At 44.5% G+C, this 21,781-nt stretch overlaps 1 protein-coding gene across 1 annotated transcript in view; it reads right to left on the reverse strand.

Annotated features, from left to right (window-relative positions):
* Positions 1-21,781, reverse strand: part of THSD4 (thrombospondin type 1 domain containing 4) — a gene marked incomplete at both ends in the record, with an annotated part of 709,334 nt that overhangs the window by 634,737 nt on the left and 52,816 nt on the right. The window contains one exon of the mRNA XM_080656972.1: positions 2,658-3,013. Coding sequence (XP_080513098.1) covers positions 2,658-3,013 — 356 coding nt within the window. The remainder of the gene's footprint in view (positions 1-2,657; positions 3,014-21,781) is intronic.

Here is a 21,781-nt window from a genome sequence, read left to right on the forward strand (position 1 = left end):
AGGGGAGGGCAGTTAGGGGTGACCAGGCCTGCAGGGGAGGGCAGTTAGGGGCAAACAGGCTGGCAGGGGAGCAGTTAGGCATCAATCAGGCTGGCAGGGGAGTGGTTAGGAGGTGATCAGGCTGGCAGGCAGAAGTGGTTAGGGGCAATCGGACATCCCTCGAGGGTTCCCAGATTGGAGAAGGTGCAGGCTGGGCTGAGGGACACACCCCCCCCCCCGTGCACAAATTTCATGCACCGGGCCTCTAGTCCTATATAATAAAAGGTTAATATGCAAATTGACCCTAACAGTGAACGACTAGGAACAACTGGTTGCTATGACATGCACTGACCACCAGGGAGCAGACGCTTAATGCAGGAGCTGCCCCTGGTGGTCATTTCGCTCTCACAGGGGGAGCTCTGCTCAGCCACAAGCTGGGCGGATGGCTGCGAGTGCAGTGGCAGTAGCGGGAGCTTCTCCTCCCATCTCCTCCACAGTGCTAAAGATGTCCAACTGCAGCTTAGGCCCGCTTCCTGCAGGGAGGGGCCCTAAGCTGGCAGGTGGACATTCCCTGAGGGTTCCCAGGCTGCCAGAGGGATGTCTGACTGCCAGCTTAGGCCCGATCCCCTGGGGAGTGGGCCTAAGCTGGCAGGTGGACATCCCCCCAGGGGTCCCGGACTGCAAGAGAGTGCAGGCCGGGCTGAGGGATGCCCCCCCCCCCACGAGTGTACGAATTTTTGTGCACCGGGCCTCTAGTTTCATATAAGGGACTGGGGAACTATGTTACTATGGGGTGTGGCTGGAATGAAAGGAGCTAACACATGATAAGCACTCAGCCTTCAGTAGTAACAGACCCTACGAGTGTCGAGTGATGTTGGAGGGTCTTTGGGTTTCTACACAGGAAGAGAGAAGGCAGCATCCTCTCCCAGCCTTTACTCTCCCAATGACAGGCCATGCCACGCCTTGAAACTCTCAGCTCTCTGTGGGGCGTGGCTACAGTGTTTTGGACAGGTTCAAGCCTCAGATTAATGAGAGGGCAGAGTCCTTTCATGGCCACGTGCAAGTCCCAGCTTGGAGGGCAGGGCCCTCCCAGCACAATTATAGTCAACAGCTGTAGTTGTAAGCTTGAAACTGTGGTCCGAACACGTGGCCCCACATGCCTGAGTGATAGAGTTCAGGTGCATGTAGTTGAGTAGGATTGAAACCCACGAGAATGTTGTAAACATCTTGATCACGCCCTTACTTTGCCTCGTGGCATCTGCTATAAAATAAAGACACAGCTTGTGGACGCGGTCGCTGTCTCTCAGAGAAGCAGCGTCCCACCGAGACCCAGCTTTTATTCTCTTGTCTGTCTTTTCTAAGCCTTTCAGCTGCCTCCACTCAGGTTTACCCTTGGCCATGCCGGCACAACACAGCTCTCCCCTTCTCTCTTCTATCAGCCCAAATGTGGTTTATTCCTCAGAAATCAGCTAAAGCATCTTCTCTGTGAAATGGTCCCCGCTTGACCAGGTCAAGAGCATGTGGCAGGGAGCCTTGATGGGTTGTGTATCCTCTCCACATCCAGTCAGTGGCAGGGACAGCCTACAGCACTGGGCTGAGAAGGACTCTCACGAAGCATAGCCACAGTGGGAAAGGGTGGTCATCCATGCTGAAGTCTGAACTGCAACTGATAAGAGAGGCTAGACTACCCACCTAACAGGCTCAGGCCCTGCGTGGGATGGGCATTAACTTGGCTTGACCACTAATTTATACATTTCTTAAGCACAGAGATTATATCTTACACTTTTTGTTTTTCCTGTAAATGTTTGTTTGTTGTTGTTAATGCTTTTGCATGAATATCCTCTCAGATTCTATCATGCACCTAGGGCACCCAACAAATACTATTGAATGAATGCTGTAATCTGCAAATATTTTTTTATCAATTCACTGACAAGCTCTTCTCAGCTCCTATACTCCTACCTTTGCCATGGGCAATGCCTAGTTTGGCATATTTATGCTGGCCTCCCCAGGGAGGCTTCTTAGGGCTATACAACTATTTTAATGCCATGATACCATATCTAGAGTTTATATTTTATTAAGTCTCTAGACAACATCTAGGTCCTCAATTAGACACAGCCTCAAAGCTGTGTGTTCACGCAAAATACTCTGGAGAAACTTTCTAGAAAAGTTCATAGAATCCTAAAACCTACAACCTGAGAGCAGGTAACACTCCAGACATTCAACATGTCTAAGGATTTGAAACTCATTTGAACTTAAAAGGCACCTTGAGTTAAAAGCACCTTGTCCTCAGCTCAAATCCACACAGCCTGGGGCCAGGGTCTCCCTTTCCTCCTGCACCAGGCCAGCTATACTGGAGCGAGGTCTCCCAGTCCCCACTCCCTCTTTCACCCTCCACAGGGCCTCCCTAAGGTTGATGCCTAAAGGCTTCTTAGAATTAGCTTCACTTTGAAGACTATTCAGAACCACAGAGCGGGGTGGGAGTGGCCTCAAAGCTTTAAAAAGCTGCAAAATAAATCAAAGGATGAAAGGAGATATGTGAAGCCAAGAATTCCTCCCCACCCGGCAGAAGCAATGCCTTAACCAAGCAATCTGTGGGACAGAGCCGCGTGCGGGAGGGCGGGCGGGGAAGAGACAGGGCCAGGGCAGTGTAGGGCGGCAGGAGCCTGGAGGGCGTGTACCTTCTCTCCGAGGTGGGTTCTGGGACCCGCGCCTGCGGGTGCCGGCTGCCCCGGAGCACCGGGCCCTGGCGGCTGGCGTTGAACCCGGCGGGGGAGCGAGGCTCTTCTCCGCTCCGGTGTAGTGGCACTGAAGTGCGCACAGCCGACACCACGTGGCCCGCGAAGGCGGGCGCGGGGGCTCGGGGCCTGGGGCCGCGCGCGCCGTGGGGTCCGGGCAGGCAGGGCCGCGTCTGCTCCATCACGCCGCCGTTGCAGCTGCGTGAGCAGGCGGACCAGGGGCCCCAAGCGCCCCACACTCCAGGGACGCCACCACCGTCCTCGGGGGCGCCCTCCGCCGCTGCCATCCGCTGAGGGACCTGCGGAGACAGAGGCTGGTTAGGGACCAGGACAACTGTTCCTGCTTCGCCCTCAAATGCTGTGGGTAACCTGAAAGGTTTGCCTATTAGGCACAAGTAGGCACAGAGCCTGTTTTAAAATCTGAAGAACAAAATTATATAATCCTGCCTGGATTATATTTGTCTTTATACCAGCGCACTCATAAAATATAATTTTAAATATTTTTATGGAAGAAGGAACACACCAAGGCACAAGTGCTCGAGGCTCACGAAAATCATAATGCACTCCTTGCTTTGGGTGCCCTGGCCTGGGGGAGCTCAGTTTGGTGCCCTCTCCTCTCACTGAGGCTCTCCCCTCAAAAGTTCCCCTCAACCTTCCCTCAGGCCATAAGGAGATTTAGGCCAGGTCAACCATGTGCACAGCAGAGAGCTTGGCACTAAATGCATATTTGTGTGCACCATTAGGACAGTCTTTCCTGCTTCCATGGTGGATCCGGGAAGGTGGGAAATGTCAGAAAGTTTTAAAGTTCTATCCGAAGGGTGATTCTGCATTCCCATTTTCTTGCCATTTCAGAGATCTTCCAGGCCCAGCACGGCCTGGTGCTAAAGGAGGGTGCAGTCTTCCTGCACTGTGCACGCATGCTCTGAGCACCAGCGGGGCACCAGCACTGTGCTAGGCCCTGAGGACAAAGAGAAAAGCACCCAGGTCCACACAAATGGCCTGGACCCAGCAGCAGGAAGGCTCTAAGCAGTTAATATAAGATTGGGGGAGGCTGGCTGGATGACAGGGGCGTGGGTGGGGGAGGGAGCAACGAGAAAGCCACAGAGGTGGGACCACATGCCCACTCAGTGCAGTGACACGTGTAATCGCCACTCAACAGCAGCTCTGGTCACCACCATTCCCACCTTTCAGCGGTGAGGCTCCCCAGCTGAGGTTCAGAGATGTGCGACCTGCCCCAGACATGTCACTTTAGCAGAGTTGGGATTTAAGTCTACCTAGCTCCCAGTGCCTGGAGCTCCAGCACTCCCTGCTGTCTCCCCAGCAGACAGCGGCTCTTGTGCTTCTGGATCCTTCTCTTGAAATGTCCTTCCTTTCAGTGAGCACCACTGTGACTTTCCTTAGAAGGTGGGTTTTTCAGTGACCCTCAGGCTTCCATGTAAAGTGCAAAAATACCTCGATTACCTTAGCCTTTTTTGTTTTTTAAGATGTTGGTTTTTGGCAGCTTTGTTTGGCCCAAGAGCTCAAAGACCTGTCACACTTGCACTCTTCCTCTGTCCCTCAGTGCCCTGAGCAATGAGAAGGTCCAGGGATTGTCTTTGTGTGGAATTCCTCCCCACCACATGGAATGAGAGACGGAGCTAAGATTACTTCGGAGGATAACTGTGAGGAAGCATGAGGAGACCTAAGTGCTCAGTAAATGCCACCACTGTTGTAGCTGAACCATATTGCCAAAAGCAAGGACCCCACTCTTGGGTAGAGGTCTTGCCCCCAGGCACTCACTCAGTCAGCCTGAAGCCATGGGGCAGGTTTAATTGGGGCTACTTTCTGTCAACTACATTCCAGTACACAGAGTGGTTTCGAGATGACCTTTATAAGCTTATTGGATTCCTGAATGTTGAGGGAGCAACAAGGCAGGATGAGTGAGAGAGGGAACCCAGGGAGCAAACAAGAGTCTAACCAGAGAGGGAAGCCTAGAGCTGGATCTCAAACAGCCAAGCTACAGGAGCCCCATTCAGAGAGCCAACATGGAGCCATCAAAGATGGGGTCAAAGCAAGGGCATGACAGACGGTCCCGTGACAGGGAGGCTCCTTACCACCCATATGTGAGCAATGTGAGCACCAGATGGGGATGAGCACAGGAATGATGTGCTCAAGTCATCACTACTAAACTGGGGACACCGGAGAGAAGGCTTTTTGCCTGCTTATAAACACAAAACAAACAAACAAACAAGCTTTTGTTCTTTCTTCTCTTCCCTTACATGTCCTGATTTATTAATATCAAAATGATGGTAGATTCACTGAGGTGGTTATAAAAATGCCTAATCAGGCCACAGTCTTGATATATAAAGGAATCCCTAAAGTGTGGATAGTGGGTTGAATGGTGACCCTCCCCAAAAGTATGTCCATGCCCTGACCCAGAACTTGTGAATGTGCCATTAATGGAAAAGGGTCATTGTAGATGTAATTAAGTTATAGACCTTGAGATAAAATCATCCTGGATTTTCCCTGTGGGACCCACATCCAATGACAAATGTCCTTATAAGACAAAGACAGAGGAAGAGGCCATGTAACCACAAAGGCAGAGACTGGAGTGATGTAGCCACAGCAGGAAGGCTGGAGCCAACACCAGCTGAATGAAGCAAAAAGAGAGCCACTCCTAGAAGAGCATGCAAGAGGCCTCCATGGCACCTGGATTTTGAACTTCTGACCTCCAGAAATGTGAAGGAATACATTTCTGCCATTTTAAGCCATCAGGTTTGTGGACAGCCCTAGGAAACCAATACAGTGTGTTAGTACGTCTAAGACAAGAAAGGAAAGTGGACAGACATTTGCAGAGAACCTTTTCTGTGTCCAGCACTGCACAAACAGCACATATGCATAGGGCTGGGCTCTGTGGCACGGGCCCCTCAGCCACCCTGATGTTGGTGTTATTCTGTTTCTCTTACAGAGAAAAGCTGAAGCCCCCAGAGCTGTGTGACTTGTCCATGGTTCAGGCGTATGAGGGGCATTCTGACTCCACTCCAGTGCTTTTGTTTTCCCCCCACTGCATGTCCCCTCCCTGCCAATGTTGGCAAAAACAGAAGGGTAAAATAAATCCACTTGTATAGTTCCAGCAGAAGGATAAATAAATGAAGGCAGAAGTATGTTTCTGAGACATTTGGGGATTTCACTTATCACCAAGTCCTGATTTCTCACTAACATATATCTAAGACACTATCTATAATTTTAGGTTAAATGTGCAGCTATACTAAAAATCTGCTTCCTAGAACTAATCCCATCCTTAATTTACTTTCCTGTAGCGCAGTTGGGCAGGGTCCCTGGGAAAAGAAAATACAAAACCACATTCCATTCTATTCTATTCTATTCTATTCTATTCATAAGAATTCTCTAATATATACATAGTTGAATTATGGTGAGTGACTTGAAATTCCATCTCAGTTCCCATGGTGTGAATCTAACCACATTCTCCAGAATTGTGTTTTTATAGTATATAGCCAGAAACAAGGGAAAGGGTGCAGAAGAAGCAGAAAGGAAGGGGGGTAAAATGCAGAGAAAGAGAAGGAACCCCCGTCCTCCTTCCACTCCTTCCCACCCTCCAAATGATAGTCAAGGCGTTTTCTGTAAGGCAAAATGAGTAAACTTTCAAGTGTTCTGTGACATAATATTCCTAAAATTAGGACTAACAGGACCTCTGTTAGTCAATGACAAACAACAAAACCAAAGAATAAGTAATGGTAAAGGACAAAAACAAACAATCCAAAGTCAAAGCCTGTAACCTGCCAGCCTGGTGCCCCTTCCCCAACACACTACTTGTAAAGACTGGAGCAGAAAACCGTAGGTGCTTCTAAAATACACCCAAAATACTGATGTTTCTCATTTACAAAGAAGTCTAACTAATTAGTAAGGAAAACACAAACAACCCAATGCAAATAGGGATGATGGACATGAATGGGTAGTTTACAGTTGTTATGGATTGAATGTTTGTGACCCCTCAAAATTCATATATTGAAGTCCTAACCCCCAATGTGGTGGTATTTGGAAATGGGACCTTAGAGAAGTAATTAGATTTAGATAATGTCATGTGAGTAGAAACCTCATGATGGGATTAGTGTCCTTATGTGAAAAAGAAGAAAGGCCAGAGCTCTCTGACTCTCTGCCCTTGAGGACATAGCAGGAGACCAGCTGTTTGCAAACCAGGAACAAAACACCAGGGAAACAAATTTGCCAGCATCCTGATCTAAGACTTCCTAACCTCCAGAATTGTGAGACACAAATTCCTGTTGTTTAGCCACCCAATCTATGGTATTTTGCTATAGCAGTCCAAGCTGACTAATGTAATGGGGAAATATATATAATACTAGAGGCCCAGTGCACAAAATTTGTGCACTTGGTGTTGGGGGGCCCTCAGCCCGGATTTTGAGAGGACACAAGATAAGCCAAGAGACCCCACCAGTTCACAATCAGGGCTGGGAAGGGACTACAGAAGGGCTCCAGGGCATGTCTGACCTGTCTTGCTCAGTGCCGATTGGCTGGACCCCAGCAGAAAGCTAACCTACCAGAGAGTCTGCCCCCTGGTGGTCAATGATGTCATAGTGAGCGGTTGAGCAGCCTTAGCATGTCATTAGCATATTACACTTTGATTGGTTGAATGGCTGACCAGACGACTGGACACTTAGAATATTAGGCTTTTATTATATAGGATATAGAAACTGTTTAACATATATCATCAAATAAATGCAAAATAAAACAACAGAATTCCAGTTTATAGCCATTAGATTGGTAAAGATTGTGAAGTTTACAATACTGCTATGGCAAGAATGTTCACTACTAATGGGAATCTAAATTGGCGCAACTTGGTTGGAGGGAACTTCGAAATAGCTAACAAAATTTTATTTTATTTTATTTTAAATTCTTTATTGTTGAAAATATTACATATGTCTCCTTTTTCCCCCATTGACCTCTCCCAGTCCACTCCCCCCCCCCCCACAGCACATGTCCCAGCCTGCTACTATCTGTGTCCTTTGGTTATGGTTGATCTCTTACCTCCCCTCTCGCACCCTCCCCTTCCTTCACACCTTTAGGCCAGCAGCTCTACTTCTAGTAGTTCACTCTACAGATACTCAAAACTAGTGCATTAAGCTGTGTAAGTTGTGTATATAGACTTTTACTGCATCCTTTTTTGAAAGAATAAAACAAAAATATTTGAAAATAAACTAGGAGCTTGGTTTAGTGAAATCTAATTTGTCCAAACAATGGAATACAATTTATCTGTTAGACACTGGATGGCTTCAGCCTTCTATGACATATCCATTAAAGTGGACAGCTCTCCATAATATATTAATTAGTGACAAAAAGAGTAGAACAATAAGCATATAGAGAATAAACTTACTTGTAGATATATCTCTTTAAGCATTAGGCTGAAACATAAACAAACAATTGCTGATCTGACTATTCTTAATCTACAAAAATGCAATTTCATTATTCATTGCTTCAAATGATTTACAACTCAACCAATATGTACAATTCTCTGAACCAGCAATGAAAAGAGCCCAATTATAAAATCTTTTATCACTAAACTGGGCAGCATGAATGAAAAACCAGAAGGTAGTGTGGCCTCCTCACCCACCCACCACCACCTTCATATAACTGGCTGGTTGCCCCTAAAAGTCACCTCAACAGCTTAGCCAGGCCTATCAGCACATATTTAACAAATGATACCAATAACAACCATCATTTATTTAGTAAAGAATAGGGGCCAAGCTAAGGGCTAATTACTTTATATGTATTACCTAATTTAATCCTCAAAATAGCCATGTGAAAAAGCTGTCATCCTCTTCCCTTTACAGATGAAAAACTGAGATGTAAAGAGAATGAGTCACAGATTTAGTAAAATTCATAACAGTTCATGAGCACACAGGACTTCTCCTTTGGAGCTTTCCAGCAATAATTGGATTGACCTTTGGGGTGATTAAGATTCTATACTGTTCAGCCCTAGCCAGTTTGGCTAAGTGGATAGAGTGTTGACCTAGAGAACAAAGTGTCCTGGGTTCAATTCTGGTCAAGGGCACTTACCTCAATTGCAGGTTCCCCCCCCACCCCGGTCCTGGGCCTTGGTCGGGGCGCATACAGGTGGCAACCAATCGATGTGTTTCTCTCCCACTGATATTTCTTTCTGTCTTCCCCTCTCTCTTTCATTCTCTAAAAATCAATTGAAAAATATCCTTGGGTGAGGATTAAAAACAAAAAGATTCTATACTGTTCATATGTGAACAGATGGTCACTAAAACTTGAATGGTTATTTTTAAATGGTTTCACACATAGACTGCTGGGCACTAAAAAAAATTAGGGTAAAATTATTTAGATGATAAAAATAAACAAACAAACAAAAGAGATCTTGTATTATGGAAGGCTATCCACTGTAAAGAAAAGAATGGATGATGAAGATGACACTGGATGGCTTCAGCCTTCTATGACAGAGATAAGAACTGCCTCTGAGAGGAGCAAACGGGAGAATTACAGAAAGAAAAGGTGTAGAACTAGCAATAATACCCTTTATCTGCCTGAGCTGCTATAATACAAGCCCAATATCTAATACAAGATTCACTTCAAGGATTTTTATTTCCATTTTGCAGATGTGGTCAGTGAAGTATAGAGTGCCCTAGTGGATAAAGCATGGGCTTTGAAAACACATAAAAGGGATAAAATAATGCAAATCTGATGGTGTTGTTAGGTATATTAAATGAATGAAGTAAAGCATCACACCCACTGCCAGTCATCAGCAGGAGCATTGCAGACCTCCACTTCATCCCTTCAGTGGGAGAACTTACATCACGGGTCAAAAGTTTTAAATATGTATTCAGCAGTGTAATATGTAATATGTAATATGTAATATGTAAATATGTAATCAGAGAACCAAAATGGTTTTCTCCATTTCACTGGAGATTTTAAAAAACAGGGGTAGGGTGGATATAGGGGTAAGGTAACAGAATCAAAAGAGAAGCTTTTTGATGGGATTAAAGAACACATGCCATATTATTCTCCTTTCCCCAGAGATTATGATAGGTCCTGCCTACAGTGAGGCTAAGGTGCAGTTAAGGGACACACATATGTTTTGGAAAAAATCCTCCAAACCTTCTGTTATTCCCTTCCTCATATAAAAACTACTGCTTGATATTATGTTGCCTCTCTAAATAGTACTATGGGGCATAAGCCAGGAAGCAGGAGAAAATGAAGGCATGCAGAGATGTAGGAGAATCAGGTAGAATCACATCCCTCTTTAACTCAACTTGGGCAATGCAAAAGAAGAGGTTGTGCCAGAACTAGAGGGGGAAGTGAAATCCCCCATAGGTCAGGAGTTGGATGCTATAACTAACAACAGTTTGGGATTGGTTGTATGGAAGTGAATGTTAGGCAGGGATGTTTGTGTAGATGTATACGGATGGGAAGGTGTGTGTGTAGGGCAGCCTGGCAATCATTCTTCTTTCCCTGGGTCCTTTAGGAATCACCCCTCCACACTGGATGAAGTGTGGTGGGAAGGTATTCAGGGGCCCTGCCAGCTGAAGCCAAGGTAGGCAATGTGGGTCAATTGGACACTCCCTCCCTGGAATTTGAATCTCCAGTAAAGTGACCAAGAGTCCACAAATGGTGTTGAGTCCTTTGCCCTAGCAGTAACTCCCCTGACTCAACTGTTTATGCTTTGAGACCATCCCTCTTACTCTCTGGTATTGCCTCAATGCCCACCTGCCTCCTAGGCTTGTTCCACTAAATTCCCCATTAGTTATCTTAGTTTCTGTTGCTTATAATAAAGAACCCTAAATCATATCTAAATGATCCTAAGCAACCATTATGACCGGTCAACCAAATGACCAGTTGACCAGTCACTATGATGCACAATGACCACCAGAGGGCAGACACTCAACGCAGGAGCTGCCACCCAGGTGGTCAGTGCTCCCACAGCCAACTTCCCACGCCCAGCCAACCTCCTGCAGTCCCTTCCCCCGGCCAGCCAGCCCGATCAGACCCAATCAGGGTGGGCCGCTCAGGGCCCCAATCGGGACTGGGTGAGATGGCCCCGATCGCCCCAAGGGCCAGCTAGGCCAAGGGACCCCACATGTGCACAAATTTGTGCACCGGGCCTCTAGTAATATATAAAGCATAGTAACCAAGACAACGTGAAATGAGCCGGGTCTACCCTTGGCACAGGGCTTGGAGGAGAGAAAACAGTGATTGGGATGATCAAAGAAAGTCTAGACCTGCCAGAAGCCTCTGGATTAAGGGAGTCCAGGGCTGGAGGATCCATATGGAGACAGTAGTTGACCACAGTCAGCACACCAGAAAAGTATTCCACAGGACAGACAGCAAGTGACTTCAGAGAAGAGCAGGAGAAGCAACAATAAGAGTAATTGTGGCTGTGTTTTATTTCATCATAATATTTTTAAGGGGCACATATTTGACCATAATAGAAGAATGGGCAAATAAATTAGGGCTTAATAACTCAATGAAATATCATAATCATGAACAATACAGAGCAATATGGAAATCTTACATAATAAGAGGGTAATATGCAAATTGACTCTAATGGCAGAATGACCAGAACGACCACTCCACCAGTCACTATGAAGCGCACTGACCACCTCTTGGTCCCTCTCCACAGCCGGCAGGCTCTGATCACCCTATGGTGAATGGGAAACTGGGGTGAGTGGCGGCAGGGGGCGGGGCCGGCTGCCAGCAGCCAAGATAGCCCTGATCGCAGGCCAGGCCTAGGGACCATATCCGCATACAAATTTTGTGCGCTGGGTCTCTAGTAGTCTTATAATATAATATTAAATGAAAAATGCCAAATATAAAATTGTAACTATATCATGATTATGGTGATGTAAAGATTCTGTAGGAACATGGACAAAGCTTGGAAGGGAACATAGAAAAATGAAAACACATGATCTGTTACTGAAGATAGACATGGGATAAGTTTCCTTGTAATTTAAAAAGTTCAGTCATGGTTACAATATTGCTCACTCAATAAATAAAAATAAATAGACTAAATAGAGGAAGATTCAGAACAGATTGTGGGGTGTGCGATGCAGGGAGTAAACCAAGAGTTGGTAATCCCTGTCATAGAAAGCCCAGGCATTTCTCATCACCACCAGTAAAGCCATAACTAGGAGCAGCTCTAAATGTTTTCAATGTATTTGGTTTCGGTCTTGATGTAACATCATGTAAGATTTCACTGGTTTCTAATTTTCTTTCTACAAAATTAAACCCACCATCTGTTTTTCATAGAAAACGAGTAATATGCAAAGTCTGAAATTCTAAAGTCTCATTCTAGGAGAGACTGGAAAAAGTGGGTTTGGTTTTAGCCACATAACCAAGTCACCATCTTAAAGCAAACATTACAAAAATACACCTTGGAGTTTGAGCCCAGAGAGCAAAGTTTTGGACAGCTGAGAGCAAATATAAGCAGGAGCATGCAGCTGGAAGCTCAGCCAGGACATTTGTTACCTGGGACCCTGCACAGGAGCAGGGGGAGGTGGCGCAGATTGATAAAGAAGCTCCAACCTCAAACCAGTTTTAAATTAAGGACCACCACGATGGTTTTCTCCAAGACACAAATTCAAGCTAACATCTCAATAAACTCTCTTGATTCTGACATAACACACTGCAAAGGTTCCAAATCTTACCTCTCATCAATGCCAGCAGCTAAAAAAAAAACACGTTAAGAACCTCACAAGGGAGATGAGCACAACACTCTCAGCCTTGACCACTGACTGAATCCCCCACATAGTAATGTATATATGTATGAGTTCTACAAGTGCATTCCAGAAGCAGCTGAAAGGCTTCATTTACACAAAACCATAACAAAGGGGGAGTGAGTGGAGGCCAAGGGAGAGATAGATAAATGTGAAAATCAAGTCATAGCTACAGCAGGAGCAAGATAGAGGGAAAAAAACATTGACTTGCAACCATCTGAAAACTCAGCAGGTGGGAATTTGGTTGCCCTGGAAAATTCCAGCTCTTTGTGTAGGGCCCTGAGGTTCTCTCACTATCTTTGTCTTTCCAGTTGGTGAATCCTTATAGTAAATGATCTCATATGTCAAACTGTACCATATTCATCCATATATATGGTATTGAGTATAAACTCTGACCCAAACACTGGAGAACAACACAGACATACCCTTGTCCTTCTATTCCTAGTCTTGTGTTGTTTCTCCATGTTTGACCCACAGGGTACCTGCAAAACAATCCACCTACATCTACCTCAGACCTGCAGATTCCTGGCTCCTGGATCATACCTAGTGAATAAGATCCTCTGGGGTGTGGCCCCGTAGTAAGCATTCTAAACGAGCTTCCCCAGTGATTTGAATTCATCCTCTGGTTTGAGAATCCCTGGCTACTGGATACTTCTAGGTGAGGCTCAAAGAGGAAAGCACTTGGCTGACCTAAACCTCCAGGCTTTGGAGCTCTACCAGTCACTGCTATTTCCTTAACCCCAAAGTGCTTAGCCACATTATTTCATTACCCTCAATTTCCCTGCTTTTTGACCTATCCCTTTTATTTCTCCCATTCAAATTGAGGTCAAATTGGAATTTATCATATGAGACAGGAAAACATTGGTGGAATGATACCTGCCTAACCTGAGATCCATGCTAAGCAGACTCCATTTGTAATGTACTTTCATAGCAGCAACAGGAACTGTGGATATGAAAGAAGAGGGAGGGGAAGACTCATGGGAAACCCTGGACTGGGCCCTGTGTTCCAGTCCCAAGTCTGCTGCTACTCACTCCGTATATTTGGGGCAAGTCAGTCTGTGGCTCTGGACTTCAGTTTCCATATCAGTAACATGAGTCGGTCGGGCTTGATGAGGACTGGGGTCCCTTCCAGTGCTAACAGGCTCTGATTTTTCCTGGAAGAGAGTTTACATTCCTTGCCCCATATTGATCATCTTCTAGAACCACAACAGAAAGAGGCAATCCCACAGGTTGTGCCCAGGGCTGCCCACTGCCAGCGGAGCAAGCTTTAAGCACAGAATATCTTCCCTAAATGCAGTGCAAAGGAGGCCAGGGTGCCTGGCCACAATATTCAAAGGCAGGGCCCAGCCAAAATGATGGAATGAGGTAAATATTTGGATGTGATCTGCATAATCGGAAACACTCCCACTTCTGAAACTGACCTGACTCTTTCATCACCAGCCACATGGAAACCGTCCTGGGTTATAACTAGAAAATAACTCAGAGCATGTGCCTGGGTACCGAGTCCGCCCTGTGTTGCTGCGCAGTCACTCAGGAAACAGAAGCAGATGTCTCTGTGTGCAATGCCTGGGTGTGTTCTTTTGTTAGAGGACTAGTCCATTTGGCCTCGTGCTCTCAACAGCATTTGCCTATCTGCAACCCAAGCCAACCAGGGCAGTCAAAATAATTACTAATTCACATAACAAAGAGTGCCGGCTTCTGGACCCTGAGGTTAACTTGGGGAACAGCAATGTTCCAACAGAGAGTCCTGCCTGGTAATTGGGCCATCTGCATCTAGCAGTCCTTGGGAAGCAGCTGGATCCAGCAGGTTCCTGAAAAACAGGTAATTCAAAAGCCTGTCCCTAAAAGGTGGCAGCATCCAGCATGGAGCAGAGCACACAGTAGGTGTTCTATAAATACTTTGCTAAATAAATAAGGCTGCACATGGTTTGAGATAGGACCCTACCTGATTCCCTCAGTATTTTCCTTGCTCACTCAGACCTCCCCAGGCTATTTTCTTGAAATCTAGCTCTACTGTGTTACTCTCTTGCTTACCAATGTCTCTTGAGTTCTCACTCTCCAACAGATAAGATCCAAACTAGTCTTTGCCATGGCATTCTAAGCCTTTCATAATCTGGCCTCACTCTTCCTTTTAGCTTTAATTCTACCACTGCTGTCCCTGCCTTCCCTGAGGCTCACACCATGCACGATATAGGATTTGCCCTTTCTCCTCTCCTGCCTTCACCATGCTGCTCTCTTAGCTCCAATGCTCCCTCCCTTCTCCCCTACTCTGCCTATGAACTTCTACTCACTTCTGAAGACCTTTCCCATCCAAGTCAAATGGTCTCTCCCCCAAGCTCCAGAGCCACTGCACACATCCCTCTCCAAAGCACCTACCACGGGCACTATAATTATCTGTGTATACAACCAACTCTCCAACAACACTGTGAGCTCCCCAAGGCAGGGATTATGTCTTATTTATCTTTATGTTCCATCTAATCTCACTAACAGCACCTAATACAGAGTCTGTCCCCTGAAAGGCCTTCAGGAAATATTTGATGGATGACTGAATGAGCACATGGATGAATGAATGACAAATGCACCAACTGCTTGGTTTCTGCCCATTCATTGTCAAACAACTCTTCTCTCTCTAGAACAGTGGTTCTCAACCTTTCTAATGCCGTGACCCTTTAATACAGTTCCTCATGTTGTGGTGACCCCAAACCATAAAATTATTTTCGTTGCTACTTCATAACTGTAATTTTGCTACTGTTAATGAATCGTAATGTAAATATCTGTGTTTTCCGATAGTCTTAGGCAACCCTGCTAGCGGTTCTCAACCTGTGGGTCGCGACCATCGGAAAACACAGATATTTACATTACGATTCATTAACAGTAGCAAAATTACAGTTATGAAGTAGCAACGAAAATAATTTTATGGTTTGGGGTCACCACAACATGAGGAACTGTATTAAAGGGTCGCGGCATTAGAAAGGTTGAGAACCACTGCTCTAGAAGCACATGTTGTGGCTATTCAGCAACTGGGATGGTGATCTCTGAGGCCTCTCCTGTGTTCCTTGCCATATGTGCCTAAAGGACAAGAGACTGACAATCCAAATGACAGCTCTCCTGTCTCTTCAAAGTAATTCACAGGGTGTTTCATCCCCTGACTATCTCTTGCTTGTTGCAACTTTCTCCTTCACTCTAGGACGCTATATTGTCCTGGATTTCTCCTAAACTTCTAGCTGTCTTCTATCTGCTGGCTGCTCCTTTATTTGCTCCTCAAATGTTAGGATTGTATTCTGGTACTTCTAATCTTATCCAAACTGTTTTAAAAAGGTAACACTGTAGCGATGATCTTCCTGTTGGTATCTCCCTTATTCACAGGTAGCCCCAGCTCTCTCCCAAGCACCAGATTTACATTCCCAATAGCCAACTAGACATGCAACTACCACCAGGATGATGCATGGGCTTTTCATACTCATTATGTCACCTAACCAGGACCTGAATAGCTGCTCCATCTTCTCAACTCTCCATTTTCCCATTCATCCAGAGTGGCCCCACCCCTGAATCTGCTCCTCCAACTGCATGCAAATTACACCAGTTTTACCTTAGAAATACCTCTGCACACTTTCCCTTTTCCTCCATCCTCCTAGCGGGCAGTTGGATCAAGGCCTCTTTCCCATTTGCTCTTACCTGGTCTCTATCCATCTCCCCACTTCCAGAATTACATTCTTAAAAATCACATCATCCAAGCCCCATGTTTATTAACCTCGCTGAGCACCCTTTGCCTCCATGACTAAACCCAGTCCACCAGCCTGGCTCACTAGGCCCTTTACTCTGTGGCTTCTAGCTAGCCTTACAGCCTCCCCTGTTGGCACTTCCCTGTTCTTAACCTCTCACTCAACCTAGCCTTTACACCACTCTGTGCCTCAGACAACCCATGTCACTGGCCTCGAAGGACCTCCCTCACCCCCAGCTTACTTCACTTGGTAAATTCTTACTCATCCTTCAAGATCTACTGAATGTTACACCCTCTGTGTAGACAACCCCAACTCTCCAGGCAAGGATAGTTGCTCTGTCCTTTAGGCATCCACAGCATTTTGAGCACACTTTACCACTTTTCATTATAACTTCTGTTTTTATGTGTCCCATACCCCAAGTTGTGAAACAACCAGGTATACATTTCTCATGCTAATTTAAAAATGGCATAAGTGCAAAACTGAAAGAACAAAATTCAGATTAACAATATTAATTTCATGTGATGGATAGTTGATGGAACTAAGCAGACATTGTTGGGTGTGCCCATAGAAGGTATGTAAGACTTTGAAGTTTCACTTATTGATTACATTCTTTGAATTTGAGCACAATGAATCATCATTTTAGTTGTTATTTTTTCCTTTTGAAAAATGAACTTGTTTTAAACCACCAATCCATTACATTGGAGGGCCAATCTATACTAGTAAGGCTGAAAAGTTTTAAATGATGCTTAATGGAAAAAAAAAAACACACTAGTATTTATCACTGTACTTGCTGCTAATGAACTAGTGTGAGTTGGGTCACAAAAGACAGAACCTAGCAGTACAGCTGAAGGTAGACATAGTGTGATCTCCATAGGTCAGGGTCTTGGGAGATTGGTATCCTGCATGGTATCTCAATATCTCCACCTTTTTATGGATTCAAAAATTTAAAAATCTTTTCTCTCTAGCATGGAGGTATTCAGTGAATAAACTATCTCAGATTATCTAGAATAGACTTATGTTAATATTTTTAGGTTATCAAATTGAAAATTCTAAACTAAAAATAATTTAATTTTTAAGTTGCAGACCACCAAGAATATACCCAAGATTCCAGGGACCTATAGGTCCTCAGTTTACAAAACACTGTTTTAATTTTTTTTTTTTTTTTTTTTTTTTATCGCAGATGCGGCTCTGAGCCAGGATTTTCCCCCAGGTCAAGCTGATTCCAAGGCTCTGACTCTCCTCTCTAACCCCAGCATGCTTAATGCTCAAGAATACTGGTACCAAAGGTCATCACAGACCATTACATCCTATACAATTGTCAGTTTAGGGCAGGGGTGGGCAAACTTTTTGACTCGAGGGCCACAATGGGTTCTTAAACTGGACCGGAGGGCCGGAACAAAAGCATGGATGGAGTGTTTATGTGAACTACTATAAATTCAAAGTAAACATCATTACATAAAAGGGTACGGTCTTTTTTTTTTAATTTCAATAGTTTTATTCATTTCAAACATTTTAACAAGAAGAATGTAAACACTAATTATTATAATTTGAAACTTCAAAAAATGGAGGAATCATAGCACAATAACATATCTTATACTGAAGATGGCAAAGGCAAAATAAAATTGCCTAACAAAGGAAAGGTACAAAAGCCTTTCAAATTAAACTTAAATATAATAAAATAATTTAAAACTAAAACAAATAGAAAAGAACAAAATGTGTAAACAGTAAATTAAACATTTTCTTTAGTGCAACTTCCAAATTATGCCTGGGACGTAGATGTAGATGGCAATGTGGACTGGGTTGAAAGGTTTTTGGTCTTTAAAACATCAACTTCAGTGGGAACAGTGTTGTTGGTCTCCTTTTATAGCTAATGCATCAAAGTCTGGAGTTAGTTTTGTTGTGGCTATTCTCAGGATAGATCTGAGGTGTTCGTCAGTTAAGCTGGATCTGTGAGGGGCTTTGTTGATGTTCATGACGCTAAATGTCTGCTCACAAACATAGGTTGACCCAAATAGCACCAGTATCTTCTGTGCCATCCTCCGGATGTTTGGAAAAGTGGCTTCATTAAGTGAAGCATAAAAGTCTCTTGGTTCAAGAGAGCTGAATTTCTCCTTTAGGACAAAGTCAGACTGAAGATCGATGAGTTCCAGTTGCACCTCTTCTGGTGCTGTTTCAGGGTTTTGTGACAAAGGACAGGCCACCAGTTGAAGTGACTGGTCAATTTTTTCAACATCAGAAAACCGACGACAGAATTCTGCATGCAGGTCATCCAGTGATTTGCTGTATTTCTTCACGTTTTGGATGGTCTCCTTCTGTGTGGCTAGTGTGGCAAAATGAGTGAAGACTTTGTCTGAAATTTGTCTGGAAAAGAAAATCAGCTTCGATTGAAAGGCTTTCACATTAGTGTACATGTCATGTACATACTGATCTTTTCCCTGTAGCTTCACATTTAGCTCATTCAAATGTGAAAATATATCTACAGCCAATGCAAAGTCACACAGCCAATTCTTGTCACTCAAGCTCAGTAAATTCGTCAGACTTCCCCTTTAATTTCAAAAATGCACCAGACTCTTCTTTGAGCTCCCACGCTCGTTGGAAAACTTTGCCCAAACTCAACCAGCGGACATGAGAGTGGTAAAGTAAGTCATGGTGATCCGCATCAGTTTCCTCCAGAAACTTAATAAACTGATGGTGCTGAAGTCCCTTTGCTCGAATGAAATTAACAAGCTTTATGACTGGATTAACAACATGATTAAGTTGTAATATAGACTTGCACAATGATTCCTGGTGAATAATACAGTGAAGAAAAATAACATCTTGGTTAGGGTTCTCCTCTTTCACTTTATCCTGAATTCTTTTTAGCAGTCCAACATTTTTTCCAGTTAAATTTGGAGATCCATCTGTCATGACATTAGCAAGTTTACTCCATGGTAGCTTCATTTTCTCAATGACAGTAGACACCCGGTCATACCAGTCCTCTCCCCGTGTTTTTCCTTTCAGTGGCTCCATGGCTAAAAACTCCTCTGTAATTTCAGAATTGTCACTAATCCCTCGGATAAAAATTAAGAGCTGAGCAGTGTCCTTTATGTCATTACTTTCATCCAATGCTAGTGAATAAAACTTAAAGAACTCTGCCTTACTATTTAACTTGCTGGCCAAGTCTTCATCAATCAGTTCCACTCGACGAGTCACTGTCCTGTGCGATAAGCTGAGTTTTTCAAACTTGCCTTTGCTCTCTGGACACAAGAGACCTGCTGTCTCTATCATACATTCTTTCAAAAACTTGCCTTCAGAGAGAGGTTTGCTAGCTTTTGCTAATTTGAATGATAGCATAAAACTTGCTTTGGTAGTTGTCTCTTGAATTGCAGTTTGTCTGTGAAAGACATTTTGCTGAGCCTGTAATTTAGCCATCAACCTCTGTGCAGTAGCCTCCCGTTCTTGAGGTGACTGCTTGCTAGCATAGTTGCCATGCTTTGTGGCAAAGTGATGGCTGAGATTGTACTCTTTGAAGACTGCAAGTGTTTCCTGGCATATCAGACATACTGGCATTGATCGGACTTCGGTGAAAAAATATTTTGTTGTCCACTCCCTCTTAAACACTTGGCATTCACTGTCCACTTTCCTTTTCTTTGGTCCACTCATGTTTAATATTGGGCTAAAACCAACAGTACCGTTCTCTTATTAAATTCTTTACTAAAATAACACAGTGAAGTATAAAAACAAGTGATTAAATTTGCTCTACTATAACATTTTTGGTCTTCTAAAAAATATATATATAACAAAATCATCTGAAAAAGTTCAGACATGGGACAGAGGCACACCCTGACCATAGAGAACAACCCCTTTCCTCCATAGGAAACCTGTGTATCTTTCGCACAGGCCCTTTGTTTATGGTAACACACATAGCTGCACATTGCTGTGTCTTCCAGACACACTTGTATGGGAGGTGCTAGGGCAGTGCAAAACATGGGTAACCAGTAGTTACCACTAGCACTTCCGTTACTGGCAAAAAACAGCCACAGTGCCCTAACTCGTTTGGCTCAGTGGATAGAGCGTCAGCCTGCGGACTAAAGGGTCCCAGGTTCGATTCCGGTCAAGGGCATGTACCTGGGTTGCGGGCACATCCCCAGTGGGGAGTGTGCAGGAGGCAGCTGATCGATGTCTCTCTCTCATCGATGTTTCTAACTTTCTATCCCTCTCTCTTCCTCTCTGTAAAAAATCAATAAAATATATTAAAAAAAAAACAAACAAAAAAAAAAAACAGCCGCAGTGCACATAGTGTGAAAGAGCCCATTGTCAATGTCAGATTGCATCCACTGGACTCTATAAAAACAACCAAGTGCCACTTTTAAATGCCCATTGCAACAGTTTTTCTTATTAAAAGCTGGAAATGGCAGGATATTTATATATATACCCCTACTGTGACAGCCTGGCAGAGCATTACAAAGGAGAAAACCCAGCATCTGGTGATGTCCATAAGTACAAGACTTCAGGCTGTCATTACCAGGAAAGGGTTTCATCCAAGTATTAGATATGAACATTTGATTTTCAGTTTTTCATTTGTCCAATTACTTCTGAAACCCTGAAATTAAGCGATTTTGTAATAAAATCTTTAGTTCATCACATTTCTATACAATCTTTTTGTTCAACCTACTGACTTAGGGTTCGTTCACACTAGCCATGCTGCTGTTGCAGTGTGGTGCAGTACTACAATGCAGCGCAGCTAAGGTTAATGCAGGGTACACAGGTTTCCATCATGTTTGCGTTGATGCTAATGTGCAGTGGTGCATGTTAACACAAATGCCCTGTAGCACGCATTTTTACAGGCGCAAGGGGGAGAAGCAAACGCAGCGCAAAATGCATTTGTTGTGCCGCTAACACATGCGGTTAGTGGCCACGGTAGCATTACTGATACCACATCCTTATCAGCAAAAAATGCAGCCGCAGCATGGCTAGTGTGACATGTCCTCTGTGTGTCTTTTTCCCTGCTGCGCGCGTCCGCAGTGGGGAAAAAAACCTGCAGTGGATACAAGCCCTAAAAGCTGAAAGTCTTTGTTGTTTTATTAACAAGTCATTGTGATGTACAGAATGTGGGAACAGGAAAAAATTGTGTTTGAGTAGAGCTCTTAATCTTACCTCAGAAAGGCTCTGATACTGTGCTCTCCAGGGGCATGTCTCCCTACATCACCACGATAACGTGTCTACGCATTCCCAGGGTGATGTCGGGAGACACGTCTGCGGGCATTACAAGGAACCTCTGGAAGATTGAGAGGTTGTTCCTTCTACTGAATGGGCGGATATAAATCCGCCCACTCAGAAGAAGGAGCTGCGGCCATGTTTCCCTACGTTGCCATGTTAACACTGCTGCTGGTGAAGGAGCGGAGGGGAGAGCAAGAGAATCCTCTGCTCTTTCAGCTCCGCGGGCCGGATAGAACAGCCGAACGGGCCGGATCCGGCCCGCGGGCCATAGTTTGCCCACGGCTGGTTTAGGGTTTGGTTACTATCATCTATATATGTAAAAGACAATACTTTTAAAAAGAAACTGACATTTTTTAGGAAATGCCCCGTCTTGTAGAATACAATGCTTCTTTAAGGAGAT

This window comes from Plecotus auritus (assembly GCF_963455305.1).
Source record: "Plecotus auritus genome assembly, chromosome: 1".
In the NCBI taxonomy this organism is placed as follows: Eukaryota; Metazoa; Chordata; class Mammalia; order Chiroptera; family Vespertilionidae; genus Plecotus; species Plecotus auritus.